The 22,312-nt window shown below is 41.2% G+C and overlaps 2 protein-coding genes across 5 annotated transcripts in view; both read left to right on the top strand.

The window, feature by feature from the left end:
- The window catches only part of SLC9C1 (solute carrier family 9 member C1), a 128,507-nt gene extending 114,092 nt beyond the window's left edge, over positions 1-14,415 (top strand). For 2 of the 4 annotated variants that reach the window (XM_061391820.1, XM_061391904.1), the window contains exons 29-30: positions 11,442-11,510; positions 14,370-14,415. In XM_061391820.1, the coding sequence (XP_061247804.1) occupies positions 11,442-11,479 (38 nt within the window). In that variant the 3' untranslated portion in view covers positions 11,480-11,510; positions 14,370-14,415. Of the gene's footprint in view, positions 1-635; positions 1,021-11,441; positions 11,511-14,369 lie in introns of those variants that run through there. The other 2 variants (XM_061391989.1, XM_061392083.1) reach the window with 1 other exon arrangement.
- GCSAM (germinal center associated signaling and motility) lies at positions 5,678-21,900 on the top strand. The gene is made up of 6 exons (XM_061392215.1): positions 5,678-7,923; positions 11,442-11,510; positions 14,370-14,414; positions 15,380-15,426; positions 20,648-20,676; positions 21,564-21,900. Exons 1-6 carry the CDS (start codon positions 7,895-7,897, stop codon positions 21,879-21,881), a joined length of 537 nt encoding a protein of 178 aa, XP_061248199.1. The 5' UTR covers positions 5,678-7,894; the 3' UTR covers positions 21,882-21,900.
- Positions 21,901-22,312: the final 412 nt, after the last annotated feature.

The following is a 22,312-nucleotide window of genomic DNA, read 5'->3' as shown; positions in this document are numbered from 1 at the left end:
TCTTTTGTACCACACTTTACACTCAGAAATCCATAGTGTTAGGAAATGTGAAAGTGAAAGTGTTAGTTGCTTAGTCGTGTCCAGCTCTTTGCAACTGTAGCATGCCAGGCTCCTCTGTCCATGGAATTCTCCAGGCAAGAAGACTGGAATAGGTTGCCATTCCCTTCAGCTGGGGGATCTTCTTAACTCAAGGATAGGACCTTGGTCTCTTGCATTGCAGGCAGATTCTTAACCATCTGAGCCACCAGATAGTAATAGCCAGAGCCAAAATTCAATGAGTGATAATGACTCCAGTCAGTTATTCCCACAATGGTAAACCCTCCTCCTGCTGCTGCTGCTAAGTTGCTTCAGTCGTGTCCACTAGTCCATAAACTTCTGCACCCAGTTCAACAGACCCCAGGGGTTTCTTGGATTCATACTCCCAGTTTAAATCATGCTACCAACCCTTATGATGACAAGTGATTCACATTCACTTGCTCAGCTTCCTTCCTTGGTGTCATTAATAATGACCAGATATTTCTTGTGGGAATAAAACTGACGCTCTAGGACATCCTATTCTGGGTTGTGGGTCAGTGTTGAAAGATTCCAGAGCTCTTTTGCCTTGGATTGTTTTCCTTCATTTCCATTTCTTTTAGAAATGTTTGACAAGGCTGTTTAGAAGACTGACACATGTAAGAGCCCTGCTGTCATGAGATGCCTCCTGTTTTTGAAGCACGTTTCCCTACCTCAAGAGGGAGCAACTTTGAGCTGAATCCTATGTGGATCTTCTTGGTGCCACACTGAAAGAAGTTTGGACTTTGCAACTGTTTCATTCTGCAAAATTTCCTGGATTTAAAATATCTATTATTTAAAATATCTAAAACACCCCAGAATATCTTAGAGTAAGTTTTAGTTTTAGAACCAGAAAATAAGCTTGTGCTACCTGGATAGTTTGTATATTACTCTTAGAAAAAAAAATGGTTTGATTCACTTTATGAAAATTAAATGCTATTAAAAAGTATTTAAAATGTTGCTCTTGAACCAAGTGTTGATTTTTGTCATTCACTCAGTGAAGTGTCATTGCATTTCATTCATCCTGGAAGCCCTCAGTGATTTAAAATAGCAAATAGAAAGGATTTAATCCTTTCTAAAGGATTTAACCATAGAAAGACTTAACCATGTAACTTAACCTTAAATAAAACTTTTGGTGTTCATTTTCTTCATGATTATATTTACAATAGGCAGCACATGATTTTTTTAAATAATCTTAACAGTGAAGAGATATTGTACTGCTTCTGTATGCTGTTATATAACAAATGCTATACAGTTATAAACTTATGTAATCTTCATAGTAATCATATAAGGTAGGTACTATTATTTCCAATTTACAGATGAGTAAAGAGTGAATTCAGTACTTTGTGGAAAACCTCATAGCTAGTAAGAGGCAGAGCATAAATTTGAAAACAAGTCTACGATTAGCGATTATACCATATACACCTCCAGTATGGTAGGTCCTAAATAAGTACCTGAAGAATTAATAAAAATTTAAATATATATCTTCAGGATCATGCCTCCACCCGGGATTTGGGAAATGTTATTCCAAACTTTGTTCTTGCTACAACTGGTGGTAGGCACATTTTTCAAAGAAGCCAAGTGTAGAGATTCCATTCATAAAATCTGCTTGTGGAGGAGAAAGTTTGGTTTGTTGCTGTTGGGAAGTCAAATCAGACTGCTATTAGGCTTCTCAGGTGGTCCAGTGATTAAGAATCTACCTGCCAATGCAGAGGACGCGGGGTCAATTCCTGGTCTGGGAAGATTCCCCATGCCACAAGGCAGTTAAGCCCACGCACCCCAGCTACTAAAGCCTGTGAGCCCTAGAGCCTGTGTTCCACAAGAAAAGCCATCACAAGGAAAAGCCTGCACACCGCAACTAGAGAAAGCCCACGTGCAGCAACGAAGACCCAGTACAACCAGAAATTTAAAAAAAAAGAAAAACTGCTATCACTTCTCTCCAAAACTAACCTCAACAAGTTTCTTTCCAGTGCTAGTTACATGACAGCTATTTTAATACCTGAAGGACTTTTTTTATTACTGAGGTGTAGTTGATGTACGATATTATATGTTACAGGTGTACATCATAGTAATTCACAATTTTTAAGGTTATATTTCATTTTTAGTTATTATAAAATGTTGGATACACTTCCTGTATTGTAGCTTATTTATTTTTAAACATAATAGTTTGTATCTTTTAGGCCCCTACCCCTATATTGTCCCTCCCCTCTCCCCCACCTCACTGGTAACCACTGCTTTGTTCTCTATATCTGAGAGTCAGTTTCCTTTTTTTTTTATAGTCACTAGCTCATTTTATTTTTAGATTCCACATATAAGTTATAAGTATTTGCCTTTCTCTGTCTGACTTATTTCACTTAGCATAATACCATAAGGATCTTATTAATGAGTACCCTTTCCTGAATTCTAAACCAAGTGAAAATTAAGACAAAGGATTGAGGCAATTAGAACTTAAAACACACATATCCCACCCTGCCCTCCCCCCACACACCTCTTTATTAGTGACTGAGTTGACTTACAATACATGGTTGCCTTTTGACCCCAGATTTGGACAGTTTTACTACTGTGAGCATTTGTCATTAAGCTTACTACATAGCTGAGAACAGCAAAAACTAAGGTTTCTAAGGGTGAGATCTCTCCCAAAAGAAATCAGAAAGAAGGGGTCAAATATGAACATCCAGATTCTGCTTCCAAATTCAACCTGATAAGCCACTCCACCTCGGCAGAATGAATGAGGAGGTAGTGACAGGCCAGAAATGTTAAGGCAACAGAGAGTGAAACCCTTGATCTGGAACCAGACACCAGGAAGGAGAAGGGCTGTCCAACAGTAGTCACCACTGGAAGTGAGAGTAGTGTGCACTGGATACTCTTCTGAGAGCTTTGCCCTCATTTCAGCTTGGGCAATCACTACACAAACTGTGGGTGGTAGGCACTAGTAATGGAGCTTAAAGAATTCAGAAAATTACTCAAAGTCACAGCTAGACGTGAGGACGTTTGGACTTATATCCCCCGAATGAATTCAGAATAATTTACAATGTTTTTTAAGTTCTCTAGGTTTTATTTTGGAAATCTAAAATCACTGCAGATGGTGACTGCAGCCATGAAATTAAAAGATGCTTACTCCTTGGAAGGAAAGTTATGACCAACCTAGAGAGCATATTCAAAAGCAGAGACATTACTTTGCCAACAAAGGTCCGTCTAGTCAAGGCTATGGTTTTTCCAGTGGTCATGTATGGATGTGAGAGTTGGACTATGAAGAAAGCTGAGCGCCGAAGAATTGATGTTTTTGAACTGTGGTGTTGGAGAAGACTCTTGAGAGTTCCTTGGACAGCAAGGAGATCCAACCAGTCTATTCTGAAGAAGATCAGCCCTGGGTGTTCTTTGGAAGGAATGATGCTAAAGCTGAAACTCCAGTACTTTGGCCACCTCATGCGAAGAGTTGACTCACTGGAAAAGACTCTGATGCTGGGAAGGATTGGGGGCAGGAGGAGGTGGGGACAACAGAGGATGAGATGGCTGGATGGCATCACTGACTCAACGGGCGTGAGTCTGAGTGAACTCCGGGAGTTGGTGATGGACAGGGAGGCTTGGCGTGCTGCGATTCATGAGGTCGCAAAGAGTCGGACACGACTGAGTGACTGAACTGAACTGAACTGAAGCCATTGGAGAAGAGAAGGATATACTCCACAAATATTAGTCATTGTCAGTGTCTGACTAGGAACATGTCCTTGAGTGTAAACATCTCCACGTGGAGAAATAAGCCTGCACAAGGCACTGAGATGTGAAATAAACTCAGTACCTTGCAAGGTGTATACCCACCCTGCTCAGCATCATATGATGGGTGTGTGCCCAGAACTCCTCCTTCACCAGAAAGAATGTAATGCAGGTTTTGGACTGAGAAGGACGCTTAGAGCTCATCTCCCCTAGACTCCTCAGAGGAAACCTACATGTCTGCCTTTAATATTTTCAGACAAGGGCTTTATTTGGTCTTTTCACACTTGGGACTTTACTTGTGGCTTACTTTTTAACTTTTACAGTGCTTAAGCCTAGTTTGTATTTTTTCGCCATGTATATAACTTAATTTTCCATATTCCATGTTAGTATTACTAATGAAAGATAGGAAACTTTGCATAAAAAACAACATTCTTCCCAAGGGTCATTCATTCTGAAAAAATAGTCCAAACAATGACAAGGAAGAGTCCTATACCATCCACCAGCTTGGGTACATTGTAGGAGCCCTCTCATTGAACTGAAAAAGTTCCCATTTTGTGTCTAAACCATTCCCTTATTATTAAAAATAATCTTTAGTGGTATTATTGCCACCAGGAAGTCATATGCTAACACCCCTTCACCAGACAGCAAAATTCCAGCCCCAAATTCACTTAGAGGGATTGGAACTGTGTTACTGCCTCCTTTTAAAAACTAGAATTGCCATCATTAAAATGTCTGCAAATGACAAAAGCAGAAGGTGCAGAGAAAAAGGAACCCTCTTACACTGTTAGTGGGAATATAAATTGGTGCAGCTACAATGGAAAACAGTACAGAGGTTTCTAGAAAAACTAAAAATAGAGTTGCCACGTGATCCAGCAAGTCCACTCCTGGGCAAATACCCAGACAAAACTATAACTCAAAAAGATATATGCACCCCTATGTTCATAGTAGCTCTATTTGTAATAAACAAGAAATACGGAACCAACCTAAGTGTCCATCCACAGATGAATAAAGAAAATACAAGGTCTTACTATATAGCACAGGCAACTATATTCTGTATCATGTGATAAACCATAGTGGAGGAGAAGATGAAAAAGGATATATATATATACACATGGGACTTCCCTGGTGGTCCAGTGGTTAAGACTCTGGGGTCCCAATGCAGGGGGTCTGGGTTCCATCTCTGGTCAGGGAACTAGACCCTGCATGCCACAACTAAGACCCAGTGCAACCAAATAAAAGTAATTCATGAAAAAAAAAGATATGTGTGTATAACTGAGTCACTTTGCTGTATAGCAGAATATAACACATTGTAAATCAACTACATTGCAACAAAATTTTAAAAAATAAAAACAGCTAAAAACTCCTTAATGAGGAATAATAGCAATTAACAGTCATAGTTTTCGAACACATAACTCTCTGACATTAGCCAGGACTCCTAATCAACTCATATTCTGTACCCAAAAGTAAATAGAAAATTGTACTCAGGAAGACGTCTCAGTATTAACCCATCACACAGCCTTCACTCTCTCTATGAGACTTTTTGAAGGAAGAATGGTGAAGTCTTAACTAAACTATTATATTCCTGACTCTACAAGCATTCTTAAATAAACCAGATCTTTTCCTGTAATAAAATGTTCCAAAATTATTTTGCTTAGCATAAATAGCTTTCCCAGCTTCTATCTCTAATCACAAAGTCTAAAAAGGACTACCTAGAGCTAGATTTATACCATCTAGTTTTTTGAGACTGAAAAGTTCAAAGAATCACTGTTATCCAAAAGGCCTCTAACCTGCCTTGGCAGCTAAAGTCAGACTGGAGTTGAAAGCGCCAACTAAAAGTCATTCGCCTTCTGGTTATGCAAGGATTGAGTCATTAGCCACTGCAGTTGCTGACCTTCAACACACCCTGAAAGGAGTTCAAGGTGGAGATCAAGAATAAGGTACTCTGTGCTCTGGGAAAGCTGGCATATTGAATAAATATTAAACCAGAATGTAATGAGGATCATTGGCTATCCACTAAGGAGATTTCCAGACCTCCCTGGTGGCTCAAACAGTAAAGCGTCTGTCTACAATGCGGGAGACCTGGGTTTGATCCCTGGGTCGGGAAGATCCCCTGGAGAAGGCAATGGCACCCCACTCCAGTACCCTTGCCTGGAGAATACCATGGACAGAGGAACCTGGAAGGCTGCAGTCCATGGGGTCGCTGAGGGTTGGACACGACTGAGCGACTTCACTTTCACTTTTTACTCTCATGCATTGGAGAAGGAAATGGCAACCCACTCCAGTGTTCTTGCCTGGAGAATCCCAGGGACGGGGGAGCCTGGCGGGCTGCCATCTATGGGGTCGCACAGAGTCGGACACGACTGAAGCGACTTAGCAGCAGCAGCAAAATGCACACTTGGGGTATACAGCTCTGGGAATCATGAGAAATGCATACAGTCATGCCTCCACCACCACAAGATACAGAACAGCAACAAAAAAATTCCCTGGTCCCAGAAGTTCAAACCTTCTCCTACTCCTTTTCCTGGGCACCACTGGTGTGTTTTCTGTCCCTACAGTTTTGCCTCATCTTGAATGTCACAAAAGATAGGCTTTAAGACTGGATTCTTCCACTCATTCTCTTGAGATTCGTCCATGTTGTTGTATATATTAGTTGCTGTTATTCAGTCCCTAAGTCATGTCTGACTCTCTGTGATCCCATGGACTGCAGCATGTCAGGCTTCCCTGTCCTTCACTATCTCCCAGAGTTATTCAAACTCAAGTCCACTAAGCCAGTGATTTCATCGAACAATCTCATCCTCTGTCGTCCCCTTGTCCTCCTTTGAATATACATTATAAAAAGTATAATATTAGTAGCCCATTCCTTTTTATTACTGGGCCAAAGCCCATTGTGTGAATGTGACATGGTTTGTTTAGACATTTACTACTTGAGATTATTTGGGTTATTTCCAGGGTTTGGTTTTATTTGGCAATTATGAGTAAAGAAGCTATAAACATATGCATACAAATTCTTAGAGTTCTTGATTTCTTATTTCATTTGGGTTAATGCCTAGGAGCTAGGTTGTATGGTAAGGCTATGCCATACTGTTTTCCAAAGAGGCTGAAACATTTTGCATTCCCATCAGCAATACGTGAGACTTCCAGATGTTCTGTTTTCCTTGTCAGCAGTTAATAGTTACCAGTTTTTGCTTTCATTTTCAACTGTTAGGCTGTCTAATAGGTGTGCAAAAGTATTGCTTTGTGGTTTTGGTTTAAATCATTACACCCGCAATGACTATGATGTTCATCTTTTCATGAATTTGTTTGTCATCTGAATATTTTCTTTGATGAAAATCTTTTCAAATATTTTGCCCATCTTATTTGATGTTTGTTCCATTCCTATGGGGAGAAGGCAATGGCACCCCACTCCAGTACTTTTGCCTGGAAAATCCCATGGATGGAGGAGCCTGGTAGGCTGCAGTCCATGGGGTCGCTAAGAGTCAGACACAACTGAGCGACTTCACTTTCACTTTTCACTTTCATGCATTAGAGAAGGAAACGGCAACCCACTCCAGTGTTCTTGCCTGGAGAATCCCAGGGACGGGGGAGCCTGGTGGGCTGCCGTCTATGGGGTCGCACAGAGTCGGACACGACTGAAGCAGCAGTAGCAGCTATTCCTAGGGAGTCTTGAGAGTTCTTTGCATGCTTTGGATAAAAATCTTTTTATCAGATGTATGTTTTGCTAATATTTTTCTACTGGTCTATGACTTGATTTTTAAGCTTTTTTGTTTTAAAACAAAGTTCTCCTTCTGATGTTTCTAGGACTACTACAAAGTGGTTTAATAAGCTTAGGCATCTGAAGTGAAAAGCCCTTATGACCTGTTTACAATTGCAGATGGGGCTTCCCCATTCTTTCAAAACCCTCACTGACTAACGGCTTCTGGTTAAAAGTAATAACTGGGTTCGTTCAGCCTCTGACATTTTAGGAAGCTGTGCCTGTGTGCACTTCTGAATCTCCTCCCCCGGGGGCTCCTCCTCCCCTCCTCAGAGGATACATTCCCCTCAGCTCCCTCTGCCCTGGTGGCCAGAGCAACGCAGCCCCGTCTCTAAGTCAGGAGCAGCCTGCAGAGGGGAGGGTGCCAAGAGGACTGAGAGGATGGGGAACTTGCTGCCAAGGGAAGACAGGTGAGTCCAGACTCCCTAAGGGGGAGCAGGAGAGATGGGTTGGGGCAACAGGGCCAGAAAGAGAAAAAGAGGTTTGCTCTTTGGGAGAAGGCAACCAGGTAAGGGATTGACAAGAATGAAGTGCCTACTACATGCCAGGGATCATGTTCAGTTCCTTATTGGTTGGCCTTCTTCCCAGAATCATAGTAACCACCGGTGCAGAACAGCTGAAAGGCAGGACTTTATCAAGGAAGTTCTGTGCAGGCTACTCTAAGAAACAGAGCAACTTTCTGGGGCAGGAAGGGGATACTCTTTTGAGCTCTTAATGCCCCACAAACAGCATAAAAACACCACCACCCTGGTAGCTCGGCTGGCCTGCAATGAAGGAGACCTCAGCCTGATTCCTGGGTCAGGAAAATTCTCTGGAGAAGGGATAGGCTACCCACTCCAGTATTCTTGGGCTTCTCTGGCAGTTCAAATGGTAAAGAATTTGCCTGCAGTGCTAGAGACCTGACCACCCACACCAGTATTCTTGGGCTTCCCTAGTGGCTCAGACAGTAAAGAATCTGCCTGCAATTTGGAAGACCTGGTTTTGATCTCTGGGCTGAGAAGATCTCCTGGAAAAGGGAACAGCTACCCACTCCAGTACTCTTGCCTGGAGAATGTCATGGACAGAGGAGCCTGGCAGGCTACAGTCCATGGGGTTGCAAAGAGTCAGACACGACTGAGTGACTTTCACGTCTCTTCACTTCAAAGCTTGAAACAGCAAGCTTTCTGATAGTATAAGACCTTAGCTGGTATACAATCCTTGCAATGGGTGAGCAGGGGACATTGAAATTGGTAGGGAACTTGGCTTAACTTTTCTAAACCTTAGTTTCATTATTTTAAATGGAATTAGTAGCACAGTACTTACTTTGGAGGATTCTAGTGTGTGTGATGCTAGCATGGTACCTGGTATGTCAGTTCAGTTTAGTTCAGTCGCTCAGTCGTGTCCAACTCTTTGTGACCCCTTAGACTGCAGTATGTCAAGTTTCTCTGTCCATCACCAACTCCCAGAGCTTGCTCAAACTCATAGTACACAGTCAGGTTCAGTAACTAAGAGATACTAGTTAGTTTGACTATCACCTTCATTAACAGCAGCCACTATAAAAATGGCTTCCTTGGTGGCGCAGATGGTAAAATTGACTGCTTGCAATGCTGGAGACCTGAGTTCGATCCCTGGGTTGGGAAGATCCCTTGGAGAAGGAAACGGCAACCTACTCTAGCACTCTTGCCCGGAAAATTCCATGGATGGAGGAACCTTGTAGGCTACAGTCCATGGGGTCGCCAAGAGTCAGACATGACTGAGCGACTTCACTTTCTTCCTTTTTCTTTTACTGTAAAAATTAGTATCACTCTAAACAAAGGAGTCCCTCCAGTACAAAGTGAGATGGTGAAAATCAGTTAGCTGGGGAGGTGGAGGGTGGTCTTTACAGGATTATGTTTGGTGTCCCAGAGCTCAGTTCATGCTACTGAGATCTTGAACGTAGGATCCAAAAAGCTACCTGGCAAAAGGAGTCTTAGCAAAGCCATGGAATGTCTCCTGGCCCTCCATGAGGGTCAGTGTTTTCTAGGACTTCTCTCCAGATACTCCCAACCCTTTGTCAATCTGAAACTCTTGCATTCTTCTATCTGATTATAAATCCCTATTTTTATGTCTAGACGTGAGGTCGTCAAAAGTAGAGACTGTTTCTTATTCATCTTTGAATTTGTGTTTTCTAACATTGTTTCTGACATAGAAGAAGCACTCAATAAATGCTGAATGAATGCTTGTAAACCTAAATAAATGTCTTGAAAATAAAAATAAAATAAAATACCGATATGATGGACAGAAAGTTAAGATTGATGTTACATCTCTAATTTTGTTCTTTAGACCCTTGGTAAGACGGCAAAGGACTGTGACATTAATACATGTTTATTGTAAAAGAAATTGGAGAATAAATAAAATATAAACAAAAAAAGTAAACTGGAAAATTGAAGAACTACTTACAACATTAGAAGTGTTATCTTTATTTTACTGTCTTTATTTATCAGAGATTTGTATTTCTTCATCTATGAAGGGCTAGTATGCCTTCTGCCAATTTTTGTTTTGGATTTTGGTCTACTTTCTTTTATTTATTGTAAAAGATATTTTTACTTGAAGAAATGAGCATTTTTTCATAAATATTACAAAAAATTATTTTTCCAGTCCATGTGTCTTGTGTTATACAGAATTTTTGTTATTCTTGTATATTTAAACATAATTGCATTAAATCTAGAAAGCTTTTTGCTTTCTACCAATTTATGCTTTAAATTATTTCCTCATCCCAAGATAAGACAGATCCACAGTATAATTTTCATAGTTTTATTGCCTTACATTTTAGCATCATACACTTATTATATGATGTCAGATAGAAATACATATTTTTCCACATAATTACTCAGTTGGCCCAGAATCTTCATTTTTATACTGATTGAAAATATCTCCCTTAATATACTCAAAAGTCATATTTACTTGGATCTGATTTTCAACTTCACCCTTACTGCCTGGTTATCATCCAATCAGCACACTCCACCTTTTCTCTCCAGATCAAAATTGTTACAAAAATCCAGGAAATTCCCCCTCCTCAGGCAGAATGGCACCAATTCCCTTCATAAAAGGAGTTCAGAGTCTCAGAGGATGAGTCTGCCAGAAGTAAACTCAGTTTTCCCACTTACTCTCATTTATCTGTCCTCAGACAAGTTGCATAAGCTTTTTCATCTCAGTTTCTTCATGGACAAGACATAGACTCATAATGTCTACCTCATGGATTTATTCTGGGATTAAATGAAATGTAACATAGAAAATGTATCTGTTACTTACACTTAATAAGTAGTATGCTTAGTAAGTAATGTATATATAAAAACAAGTAGTATTTATAGGTCGTGTGCCTATATATATAGTAAGCACATAGTAAATTGTGCTTAATGTCTAGTTTCTTTTTCTCTATATCCCACACTCCCCACAAATCAAAGGACAGTTACACAGAAACCCAACCCAAACCTTGAGTCAATTTCTTTTCTTTATTTCATTCTTTCCTTCCCTTTTATTGTGTGCTCTCTGCCTCAGTACTTCTTGTGAAAACTGCAGTGTACATGAGACAAGGCCTGGGCCCTTCTCAGTTCCTGAGTGCAGTCCCTGAAACTGAGCTGAGCAGACAGGCCTCTCTGTGCACTGACATTCTCATGGTCATAAGGATGCCTGGATGTTTGGGAACAAATGATTGGGGCCTGGTTATGTACAGCAGTTGTTGGAGAAAATTGGCGGGGGGGAACTGTTGCAGGGGCAGTGGAGAAGAGGTCGAGTCAAGGACCGATTGGGGTGTTCCATTAACAAATGGAAGGGCAACAAGAGAAAGCCGAGGCAATGCCGGGGTTTTACCCACAAGTAGCAGAAGTGAGGAAAGCTGGAAAAATTATCAAGCAAGGTGGGAAGCCTGGAGAGCAAAGACTTAGCTCATTCTTGATATGCTGAGTTTCAGGTGGCAGCAGAACACTCAAGAGACACCCTGGAACCTGAGAAGTCAAAGCCCCAAACTGAGAATATCCAGGTGAGACCAAATCCAACAGCAATTCTCCCAGGCTTTACCTGTGAAGAATGAAGTGTGTTAGGTCTTGGGCTGCACACACCCCAGAATGGAAGACCTTGCTTCAACCCAACAGCAGTTGTAACAATAGTAAATGCAAAGACAAGACAAAAGACAAAAACACTCTGAACCTTTAGACAGGAGATGAGGCATTTTGCTGGGAACCTGTATAGCCCATAGAACTGGAAAGAAGACCCTTATTTCCTGTTGTCTCTTTATCTGTTAATCTTATGTCCCTTTCTTCTCCAGCCCCATTCTGGCCATTTCATTTTAAGCTCTGAGTTTCTATTTCTGAGGTAACCACATTCCCCACATGGCTACAGTTGTTGAAAGTTTTGTGGCGAGAGACACTTGTGATTACCATGATGCTCTTAAATGCAGTCTTCCTCATCAGTCCCTTCTGATCAGGTCTTTTTCTCCCCTTAATTTTATTTATTTGGCTTTGTTAAGTCTTGGTTGCGGTATGCAAACTATTAGTTGTGGCGTGTGGGATCTAGTTCCCTGGTCAAAGATTGAACCTGGGCCCCCTGTGTTGGGATCACAGAGTCTTAGCCACTGGACCTCTAGGGAAATCCCCTGACCAGGACTTTTGAGTGTCAAGGAATCACTAAAATATGAAATGAGTGTTCCTGAATCCAAGAATCCCAAAGTATGGTAGAGCCAGTTGTTCAGTGGCTTGAAGAGTTATCTGCACTTTTCCCACGGTTTCAGGAGAAGCTTTTGAAAAAGCCACTGCACAGTCAAAGCCTACATAGGCAACCCCCCCTAAAAAGGATGTTTTTCTTCAGTACAAACAAAGGCTCATATATTTGGTGTATATCACTGGACACATGCTAAAGTAATCAGTCCAAATGATGAAACAGACAAGTAGGGCCATGGGCATTATAAGGAGGGAGAAACTGGGCAGACTTCAGGGGCTAGGGAAGCTTTGTGTTAAGAGAGAGGAACCTGGAATTGCCAGCACATAGCCCACATTGTAGGACTTCCCACATGGCTCATTTGGTAAAGAATTCGCCTGCAATGCATGAGAACCAGGTTTGATCCCTGGCTTGGGAAGATCCCCTGGAGAAGGAAATAGCAACCCACACAGTATTCTTGGCTGGGGAATTCCATGAACAGAGGAGTCTGGCAGGCTATAGTCCATGGCATTGCAGGAGTCAGACACGACTTAGTGACTAAACCACCACCAGCCCACATTGTAGAGATTCATCTGGTTTCAGAGGAGGTTGTCTGAACCTAGCCTAGACCAAAACTCCAAACTGAAATGCAAAAATACATTGCAGAAAAGTTGACTGGGGGAAATAACCAGTTTAAAAATAGCTTTTGTCCATATTTAACTTTATTTGATCCTTACACTTAGGGCAATATATTTTTGCATTCTAGGCAAGAACACTGAAGTGAGTTGTCATTTCCTTCACCAGGGGATCTTCCCAACCCAGGGATTGAACCCCAGTCACCTGCACCGGCATGTGGATTCTTTACCACTGAGTCACCAGGGAAGCCCTTATATAGCTACCTTGGGGTCAGTAAGGCAGATCTGATGATCTGAGCCAGTTAGAGTTGCTCTGTTCTTAGTTACTCCTTCATTTATCACATACTTATTGAAAATATATTTACTATGTGCCGGACACTGTAGCATACGCTGGTAATCTGTGCCATGATGAACAGACAAATATGATCCCTGACCTTGTGACATTCATGTTCTAGTGTAGGATATAGACCAATGAGCAGACAAATGTTAATATAGTAGTTCAGTCACTCAGTCATGTCCGACTCTTTGTGACCCCATGGACTACAGCATGCCACACTTCCCTGTCCATCACCAACTCTCGGAGCTTGCTCAAACTAATGTCCATCAAGTCAGTGATGCCATCCAACCATCTCATCCTCTGTCATCCCCTTCTCCTCTTGCCTTCAATCTCTTCCAGCATCAGGGTCTTTTCCAATGAGTCCATTCTTCACATCAGGTGGCCAAACAACCCAAGTTTCAGCTTCAGCATCAGTCCTTCGATGAATATTCAAGGCTGATGTCCTTTAGGATGGACTGGTTTGATCTCCTTGCAGTCCAAGGGACTCTCAAGAGTCTTCTCCAACACCACAGTTCAAAAGCATCAGTTCTTCGGTGCTCAGCTTTCTTTATAGTTCAACTTTTACATCCAAACATGACTGCTGGAAAAACCATAGCTTTGACTAGATGGACCTTTGTCAGCAATGTAATGTCTTTGCTTTTTAATACGCTGTTTAGGTTGGTCATAGCTTTTCTTCCAAGGAGCAAGAGTGTTTAAATTTCATGGCTGCAGGTACCATCTGCAGTGATTTTGGAGCCCAAGAAAATAAAGTCTCAAAATTAATAAATATATTAAATATTAATATAAATTAATATTAAATTAATTTAAATAGGAGTATAAATAGGAGAAGTTCAGAGTGCAGCAGGATCCTATGTAAATATTGCCTAATCCATGCCTAGAAGAAATTTCTAAAATGTCCACACACTTTTACTTAGACTTCCTGGGGATAACTGTGTACCCTTCCTCACAAGAGGCCACATAAATTACTGGAACTGGGGATGAGCAAACCTTTGCTAGGAACACAGCAGCAAGTTCCTTCTCTGATTAAGAGTTGATAAGGTCATATTTCCAAAGGTCCAGTTAGTGTCGTGGGAGGATGAAGGCATGATAGATGTGTCCAAGTCACCTAGAATGAATAGTGTCTTGGGGGAGGGGAAAAAACGCTCTTCCACAGAAATGACAAAGGGAAGGGAGTCACTGTAACAAAGTTGCAGAAACTAAACTTGTGATATGTATCATTTCTTGGGTATTTTAGATGCTCGGACTGCCACATCGCTGAAGCATGTTTCTGCCTTCCGTGGTGAGTGGAGAACTCTTCAGGGGTTATTTTCTGTAAGTGTAGTTTCACTGTGGTGTTTGCTGTAAGTTACCTGTGAATTTCCCACTGTCTGTGGCCACAGTGGAAGCAGGCACTAACATCTGAGAGTCAGTCAGAGAAAACCACACTTCAAGTTTGGTGAGAAACAGGAACAATAGTCTTATGGGTGGTTACACACCCTTTAAATGGGAAAGCCTCAGAAGCAAGGATGAAACTGGCTACCGAAGTAGAGAAGCCCCTTAATCACACTGCACATCCCAGCGAGCTCCTGGGACAGAGGCACAGAGAAGGCGTAGCCAGGATGGTGTATAATTCATTGTCCAAACCAGAAAACTTCTGCAAATGAAAAGGAGGCTAAAAATAGTTTAGGGTCACTAAGTGATTGATAATGACATAACTAAACTGTCTATGCAAACCAGGACGTATGGTCATTCTCCTTTGAGCACATGTTGCCCTTGTTCCCTGGGATGATAACTGGCTGCCATGATATTTACACTGTGTTTTTCTGAGGGCTCGTGTGGGAGGTGTTGGCTTGCTGGCTTGATTGTTTGTTTGGATATCACAGATTGAGACTGAGGTTGAGATTGTATATAACAATGGCTCCTTAATATAAGAGAAATTGATATTTTGTCAGGAAAGAAAACTCCAAAAATGTTACCTACATCATCACCATAGTTCTCTACTTATAAGTCAATTCCATACCAGCCTGAGAAAAGGGAGAAGGGAGGTGAAAGAGGGAGAGAGAGAAACACAAAGGAGTAGATTTCTACTCAGTCTTGTTTCCAGTTTTCCTTTTTTCCTATCCTCTTATTTCTCTGGCTGAAGGAGGTGTTATAAAAGCCTTATAACTTAAATGAATTAAACATGAGCTTTTATAGTTGAGTATAACTCCCTTTGAGAGTTTCTGAATAATAAAACAACCAATTTATTTTCTTTTTCTTTTACAGGAAAAAAATACACATTTTTGAAGCAAGACAAGATTCCCGAAAGCAAAGTAAGTCATTGCTTTCACATCATTTTTACTTTTGACAGACTTAGCTTTTCTTCTTCCCTCTGCTCCCAAAGCACCTTGGGCATACATCAGGTATAATACTTACACATTTGCTGCCGATTGTCCAATTGCATGTCTATCTCCACTGAACCGGGAGCTCACTGAGGGAAGAACTGACTTGTTGATCTCCATAGCCTTCCAATATCTCCTGAGGTCTGCTGGCTGAAGGAGTTAAATGGGAACAATAAAAGCCAAAAGTGGAGGCACCTGTAAGAAACTGCAAGGAGGCCAGCGCAGGCACAGAGCACACTCAGGAGGAGCAGGATGTTGGGATCAAGTTTCTTGTTAGGATCTTTTCATCTTGAGAGTTACAGGAGGCGCTGAACGACTTTAAACAAGGGCCAAGTATGATCATATTTGCATTAAAGACATCACCCAGTCTTCTGTTCAGAGAACAGATAATAGTAGAGAGTGGCATAAATGGATGCTGGAAGACCACCCAGGGAGCCAGTGGTGATGGAAGCAGGGTTGCAATGAAGGAAACGAAAGCATTCGAAGGAGAGGGCGGTGAATGACTGGTGTCCCATCTAACTGGGAGATTGGGGACGGGGGGACAAAGTACAGGCAGGAGGACAAGGCCACAGTGTTTCTAAAGAAGAAAAGGAAACGAGTTTTGCTTTTGCCTTCCTGGGTTTAAAGAGGAGAGCCTGGTTCATTCACCTTGAATTTTAAAAACGAGCCCTGTAGGTGTGTAAAAAAAAATAGTACAGCCCTCCCATCTCTAGCCACTTCACCCAGGGGAGCTGCGGGTGTCAGGAAACCCCAGTCTCAATCAAAGCAAAACAGAAATAGGAATCGACCTCTAATGGTAGAAATAAGACCTCTAATGCCAAAACTCACAGACACTTTTTTTAAAATGCTATTGAAGTTGTTGACTTACAACACTGCATTAGTTTCAGTTGCATTTATTTTTACACATCAAGATGATCTAGTTCCTCTCTGTCTGTCACCATACAGAACTATTAATGCTATAGTTCTAGTCACAGTATTCCCTATACTGCACAGTATGTCCTCATGCCTTATTTATAATTGGATGTTTGTACCTTTTAAGTTCTGTTACCTACTAGCTCGTACCCCCACCTGCTTCCCTCTGGTAACCACCAGTTTGTTCTCTGAATCTATGAGTCTGTTTCTGTTTTATGGTGTTTCTTCATTTGTTTTTATTTCTAGATCTACATACGAATGAAATCATATGATATTTTTCTCTCTTTGACTTCACTCAGCATAATGGCATCTAGATTCATCCATGTTGTTGCAAATGGCAAAATTCCATTCTTTTTATGGCTGAGTAATATTTCCTTGCATACACATATACCACATCTTCCTCATCCATTCATCTATCGAGGAATACTTAGGTTGCTTCCCTATCTTGGCTTTTGTGAATAATGCTGCAATGAACTTTGGGGTGCATATATCTTTTCAAATTAACACTTTTGTTTTATTCATATCAATACTCAGAAGTGGAATTTCTGGATAGTATGATAGTGAAGTGAAGTTGCTCAGTTGTGTCCGACTCTTTGCGACCCCATGGACTGTAGCCTACCAGGCTCCTCCGTCCATGGGATTTTCCAGGCAATAGTACTGGAGTGAGTTGCCAGTTCCTTCTTCAGGGGGATCTTCCAGACCCAGGGATCAAACCCAGGTCTCCTGCATTGCAGACAGACGCTTTACCCTCTGAGCCATCAGGGAAGTCCTTGTATGGTAGTTGCATATTTAATTTTTTTAGGAAACTCCATACTGTTTTCCATAGACACTGCAGCAATTTACAATCCCACCAACAGTGCAAAAAGATTCCCATTTCTCCACATCCTTGACAACAAGTGTTATTTGTTGTCTTTTTAATAATAGCCAGAATGATAGTATCATATTAATATTAGTACCATAGTACTACTATATCAATAGCCTGTTGGTAGTGGTTTTAGTGCTAGGTACTGTCCAACTCTTGGGACCCCAGGGACTGTAGCCTGCCAGGCTCCTCCGTCCATAGGACCTCCCAGGCAAGAATTCTGGAGTTGGTTGTCATTGCCTTCTCCAAGGGATCTTCACAACCCAGGGATCAAACCCGCATCTCCTGCATTGCAGGTGGTCTCCTGCATGACAGGGGGATTCTTTACCACTGAGTCACTAGGAAACCCGCAGCAACATAGTATAGTAATATAGTCTAGTTTGAAATCACTGACCATGATACCTCCAGCTTTGTTTTTTTGCCTCAAGACTGCTTGGCTATTCTGTACCTTTTGTGGTTTCATACAAAATTTAGGATCTTTTATTCTAGTTCTGTGAAAAACAGTTCTTCCAATTCATGAGAACAGTATATCTTTCCATTTTTTGTGTGTCATCTTCAATTTCTTTTATCCATGTCTTATAGCTTTCAGAATACAAAGGTTAGATTTATTCCTAGGTATTTTATTCTTGATACAATTGTAACTAGGATTGTTTTCTTAATTTCTGATAGTTTGCTATTAATGTATAGAAATGCAACAGATTTCTGTGTGCTAATTTTGTATCGTTGCAACATAATGAATTTATCTGTTAGTTATAACAGTTTTTTTGGTAGAATCTTTAGGGTTTTCTATATATAATATTATATCATCTGCAAAGAGTGATAGTTTTATTTTTTCCCTTATAATTTGCATGCCTTTGTCTGTTTTTCTGTTCTGGTTGCTGGGGCTAAACTTCCAGTATTATGTTGAATAAAAGTGGTGAGTGTTGGGCATATTTGTATTGTTTTTGATCGTAAGGGAAAAGACTTCAACTTCTCATCACTGAGCATGATGTTAGCTCTGGGCTTGACATATATGGCCATTATTATACTGAGGTATGTTCCCTCTATATTCAGTTTACTGAGAGTTTTTATCATAAATGGAAGTTAAATTTTGTCAAATGCTTTGTTTGTAACTGTTGAGGTGATCATATGATTTTTATCTTTCATTTTGTTTATGTGGTGTATCACATTGATTTGTGTACATTGAATTATCCTTGCATCCCTGGAATAAAGTCCACTTGACCATGGCATATGATCTTTTTAATGTATTACTGAATTTAGTTTCTTAATATTTTGTTGAGGATTTTTATATCTATATTCATCAGGGAAATTGGCCTATATATTTCTTCCTGTGGTATCTTTGTCTGGTTTATGGATCAGGGTAATGCAGACCTTGTAAAATGCATGTGGAAACATTCCTCCATCTTCAATAGTCTGGACTAGTTTGAGAAGGCTAGGTATTAACTCTTCTTTAAATGTTTGATAAAATTCACTTGTGAGGCCATCCGGTCATAGGATTTTGTTTGTTGGGAGTTATTTTCTTTTATTACTGATACAATTTCTTTACTATTAATTTGTCTGTTCATATTGTCTATTTCTTTCTGATTCAGTCTTGGAAGATTGGATGTTTCTAGGAATTTATCCATCTCTCCAGTTAGTTTTAAGCTGATAGTCACTTAAGTTTGAATGTATTCTAAAAGCACCACATTTTTACCACTCCTCACCTACGGAGTGGTAAATGTTATGTTTTTGTCATCATATTTCACATTTTTATTCTGTGTATCCCTTAGTCTCTTACTGTAGTTGATTTTACTACTTTGGTCTTTTAAGCTTCATACGCGCTTTTTAAGTGGCTGATAAATGGCATTGCTATATATTTGCCTTTACCAGTGAGATATTTTCTTTTGTATATCATCTTATTTTAAGTTATCATCTTTTCTTCTCTGCTTAAAGAAGATCCTTAAATATTGCCTATAAGGTCAATCTAGTGGTGATAAACTCCTTTACTTTTTGCTTGTCTGGGAAATTTTACCTTTCCTTCAATTCTGAATAATAACCTTGCTAGGTAGAGTTTTCTTGGGTTGTAAGGTTTTTCCTTTCAGTAGTTTAAATATATCATGCCACTCTCCTTGAAAGTTTCTGCTAAAAAACCAGCTGATAGTCTTATAGGCGCTCCCTTGATGTGACTTCCTATTTTTTCTAGCTGCCTTAAAATTCTCTTACTTTTCCATTTTAATTATGATATGTCTTGGTTTGGATCACTTTGGGTTCATCTTGTTGCTTCCTGGACTGGGATACCTGTTTGCCTCCCCAGATTAGGTAAGTGTTCAGCCATTATTTCTTTAAATACATTTTCTGCCTCTTTCTGTCACTCTTCTCCTTCAGGGATCCCTAAAATGTGAATGTTAGTATGCTTGATGTTTTTTTCAGAAGTTCCTTCAACAATCTTCATTTTTTAAAATGGGCACACCTATCTCCAGGGTACAGTGATGCCATGAGGCTTCCATTGAATGCTCTTGTTTGCTTACTGAACTGGTGTATTTCCCTCTTTGCTGAGTGGCCAAAACCTGCTGGTTTTAAGTATATTGACTTTTTAGCAATCGGCCTGCTTTTGTTTGTTTCTGTCACTGTTCTCAAAAATGGTTTAGTTTGAGAGTTTCCTTTTCTGTAGAACTATTCTTGAGCACCAGCTTCTATTCCACCATCATCCCCTGTCACCTATAGCAGAAATAGCCTTCCTCTGCCTTGTGGGTCTCTCCTAGGTCCTTGTCTGCCTCCTATGCTAGCCTATGAGCGACTTGAGGACAGGATCTGTCTCTGATTCTTTTTTTTCTCCCTAATTCTTGGTACACAGTAGGCATGCCCTGGTGGCTCAGTCAGTAAAGAATCTGCCTACAATGCAAGAGATTACCTGCAATGCAGGAGACCCAGGTTCAATCCATGGGTCGGGAAGATCCCCTGGAGAAGGAAATGGCAACCTACTCCTATATTCTTGCCTGGGAAATTCCATGGACAGAGAAGCCTGGCAGGCTACAGTCCATAGGGTCACAAGAGTCAGACACGACTGAGTGACTAATCACCACCACCAGGCTCGCAATGAATTTTGGGTAAGGAAGGACAGAGAAGGAAAGGAGTGAGAAAGGGAGGGACGTGTGATTTCCTGTCCAAAACCCACTGAATGTCTTTCCTTCCACTTAGCCTCTCAGCACAGCTTTGAGTGTTTCTTGTTTAGATGACCCTGTTGCTCCCCAGGGATATGTTGAAGATCAGGATAGCCCAAGAAGGGCTACCCTAGCTGTACCTTGGTTTTCTGGTTGCTTATCTTTCAGTGCCCCTCTTCTCCCCTCCCAGAAATCTCCCCATGACCTGAAATTCATTAAGTGTATTTTCTTTCTCCAGATGAAGAAACATCATCTGCTCCCATCCAGGTAATGCAAACATCTCTGAGACTTTTTCTGAGATGACAGTAGAAATGTAGCCACTTCAAGTAGCAGGAGAAGACCTCCAAGACCCCTTATGACCTTAATATTGAATCCTTTAGATGCCAGTGCTTATGAGTCCAGGGACATATGCAGAGTCTGGTAGCAGAAGCTATGACCACTTCAGTTGCACAATTTATTGAAAGGAACTTATATTTATTGAGCATTTAGTTTATGCCAGGCAGTTTATGCCAGTTTATGCGGGCTGAATGCTTCACATGTATCATCTCATGTAATTGTCACAACAACACTGTAAAATTGGTACTATTATTTTCCTACCCATTTTATAGAAGGATTAAGTGATATTCCCTCAAAGCCAGACAGCTGACAAGATGGCAGGAGCATGGATCAAAAACAAGTCTTTCTTCCAAATCCATACTCCTTCTCCTGTCCCTTGCTGTTTTGCTGTTTATCTCCTGAAATTTCACTGAAGGAGACCTTCTCTTAAGTGAATTCTCCTTTAATAATGCAAATATCTCTAGAGTGGGTGGTTAAATATCATAACCCAAGCATTTTAAGCTGTCTTTAGATTGTTCTCTTATACAAGGATGGATGCCCTCACGGTCTTGAGACTTTGGGAATTATATAGGGAGGTCACTCTGGGACATGGGGAAGAGAGGACATGCCTGAGTAGGCTGAATTCTCTGAGTAGCATGGGAAGTCTGGCAGCTTGGGCTAGTGGTTGGGGTGGGGCAGCCATTTAAGAAAAATAAACAAGAGGTGAAGGGGAAGTGGTCAAGGAGGACAGACTTTGCCCGAGGCTGAGCCTGTGTTGAGATGAAGTAGAAGGAGAATGATGAGAGGCCAAGTCTTAATGCTGGCTCTCTTTTACCCAGCAAGAGAATGGTGACCACGGCTCCTCGGAGGATCTGTGCTACACCCTCATCAATCACAGCGTCCTCGGGAAAAGGCCGTCGGGAATCTCTGCTGAGGAATCTTATGAGAACGTTTCCCTGGAGGCTGAAAGGCCCAGACCATCACTGGGAGGAACCGAGACTGAGTACTCACTGCTTCGTGTGCCCTCCACCCGTAAGCACCCATCCTCCCCAGAGGACGAGTATGAACTTCTCATGCCCAACAGAATCTTCCCTCACTCCCTGAAACAGCCACATCCACTTGCGCCCCCTTCTCAGGCTCAGTTTTCTCATTTCTAATGAAGCGACTGGACCAGCACTTAATTTGTTGTTGTTGCTCAGTCACTCGGTCGTGTTCGACTCTTTGCCACTCCATGGACTGAAGCATGCCAGGGTTCCCTGTTCCTCACCATGTCCCGGAGCTTGTTCAAACTCTTGTCCATTGAGTCCATGATGCCATCCAACCATCTCATCCTCCGTCATCCCCTTCTCCTCCTGCCTTCAATCTTTCTCCGCCTCAGGGTCTGTTCTAATGAGTCAGATCTTTGTATCAGGTGGCCAAAGTATTGGAGCTTCAGCCTCAGAATCAGTCCCTCCAATGAATATTCAGGATTGATTTCTTGTAGGATTGACTGGTTTGATCTCCTTGCAGTCCAAGGGACTCTCAAGAGTCTTCTCCGACACAATTCAAAGGCATCAATTCCTCGGCACTCAGCCTTCTTTATGGTCCA

The sequence above is a fragment of the Bos javanicus genome, chromosome 1 (genome assembly GCF_032452875.1).
Source record: "Bos javanicus breed banteng chromosome 1, ARS-OSU_banteng_1.0, whole genome shotgun sequence".
In the NCBI taxonomy this organism is placed as follows: domain Eukaryota; kingdom Metazoa; phylum Chordata; class Mammalia; order Artiodactyla; family Bovidae; genus Bos; species Bos javanicus.
This window is presented reverse-complemented; position numbering and strand designations above follow the sequence as displayed.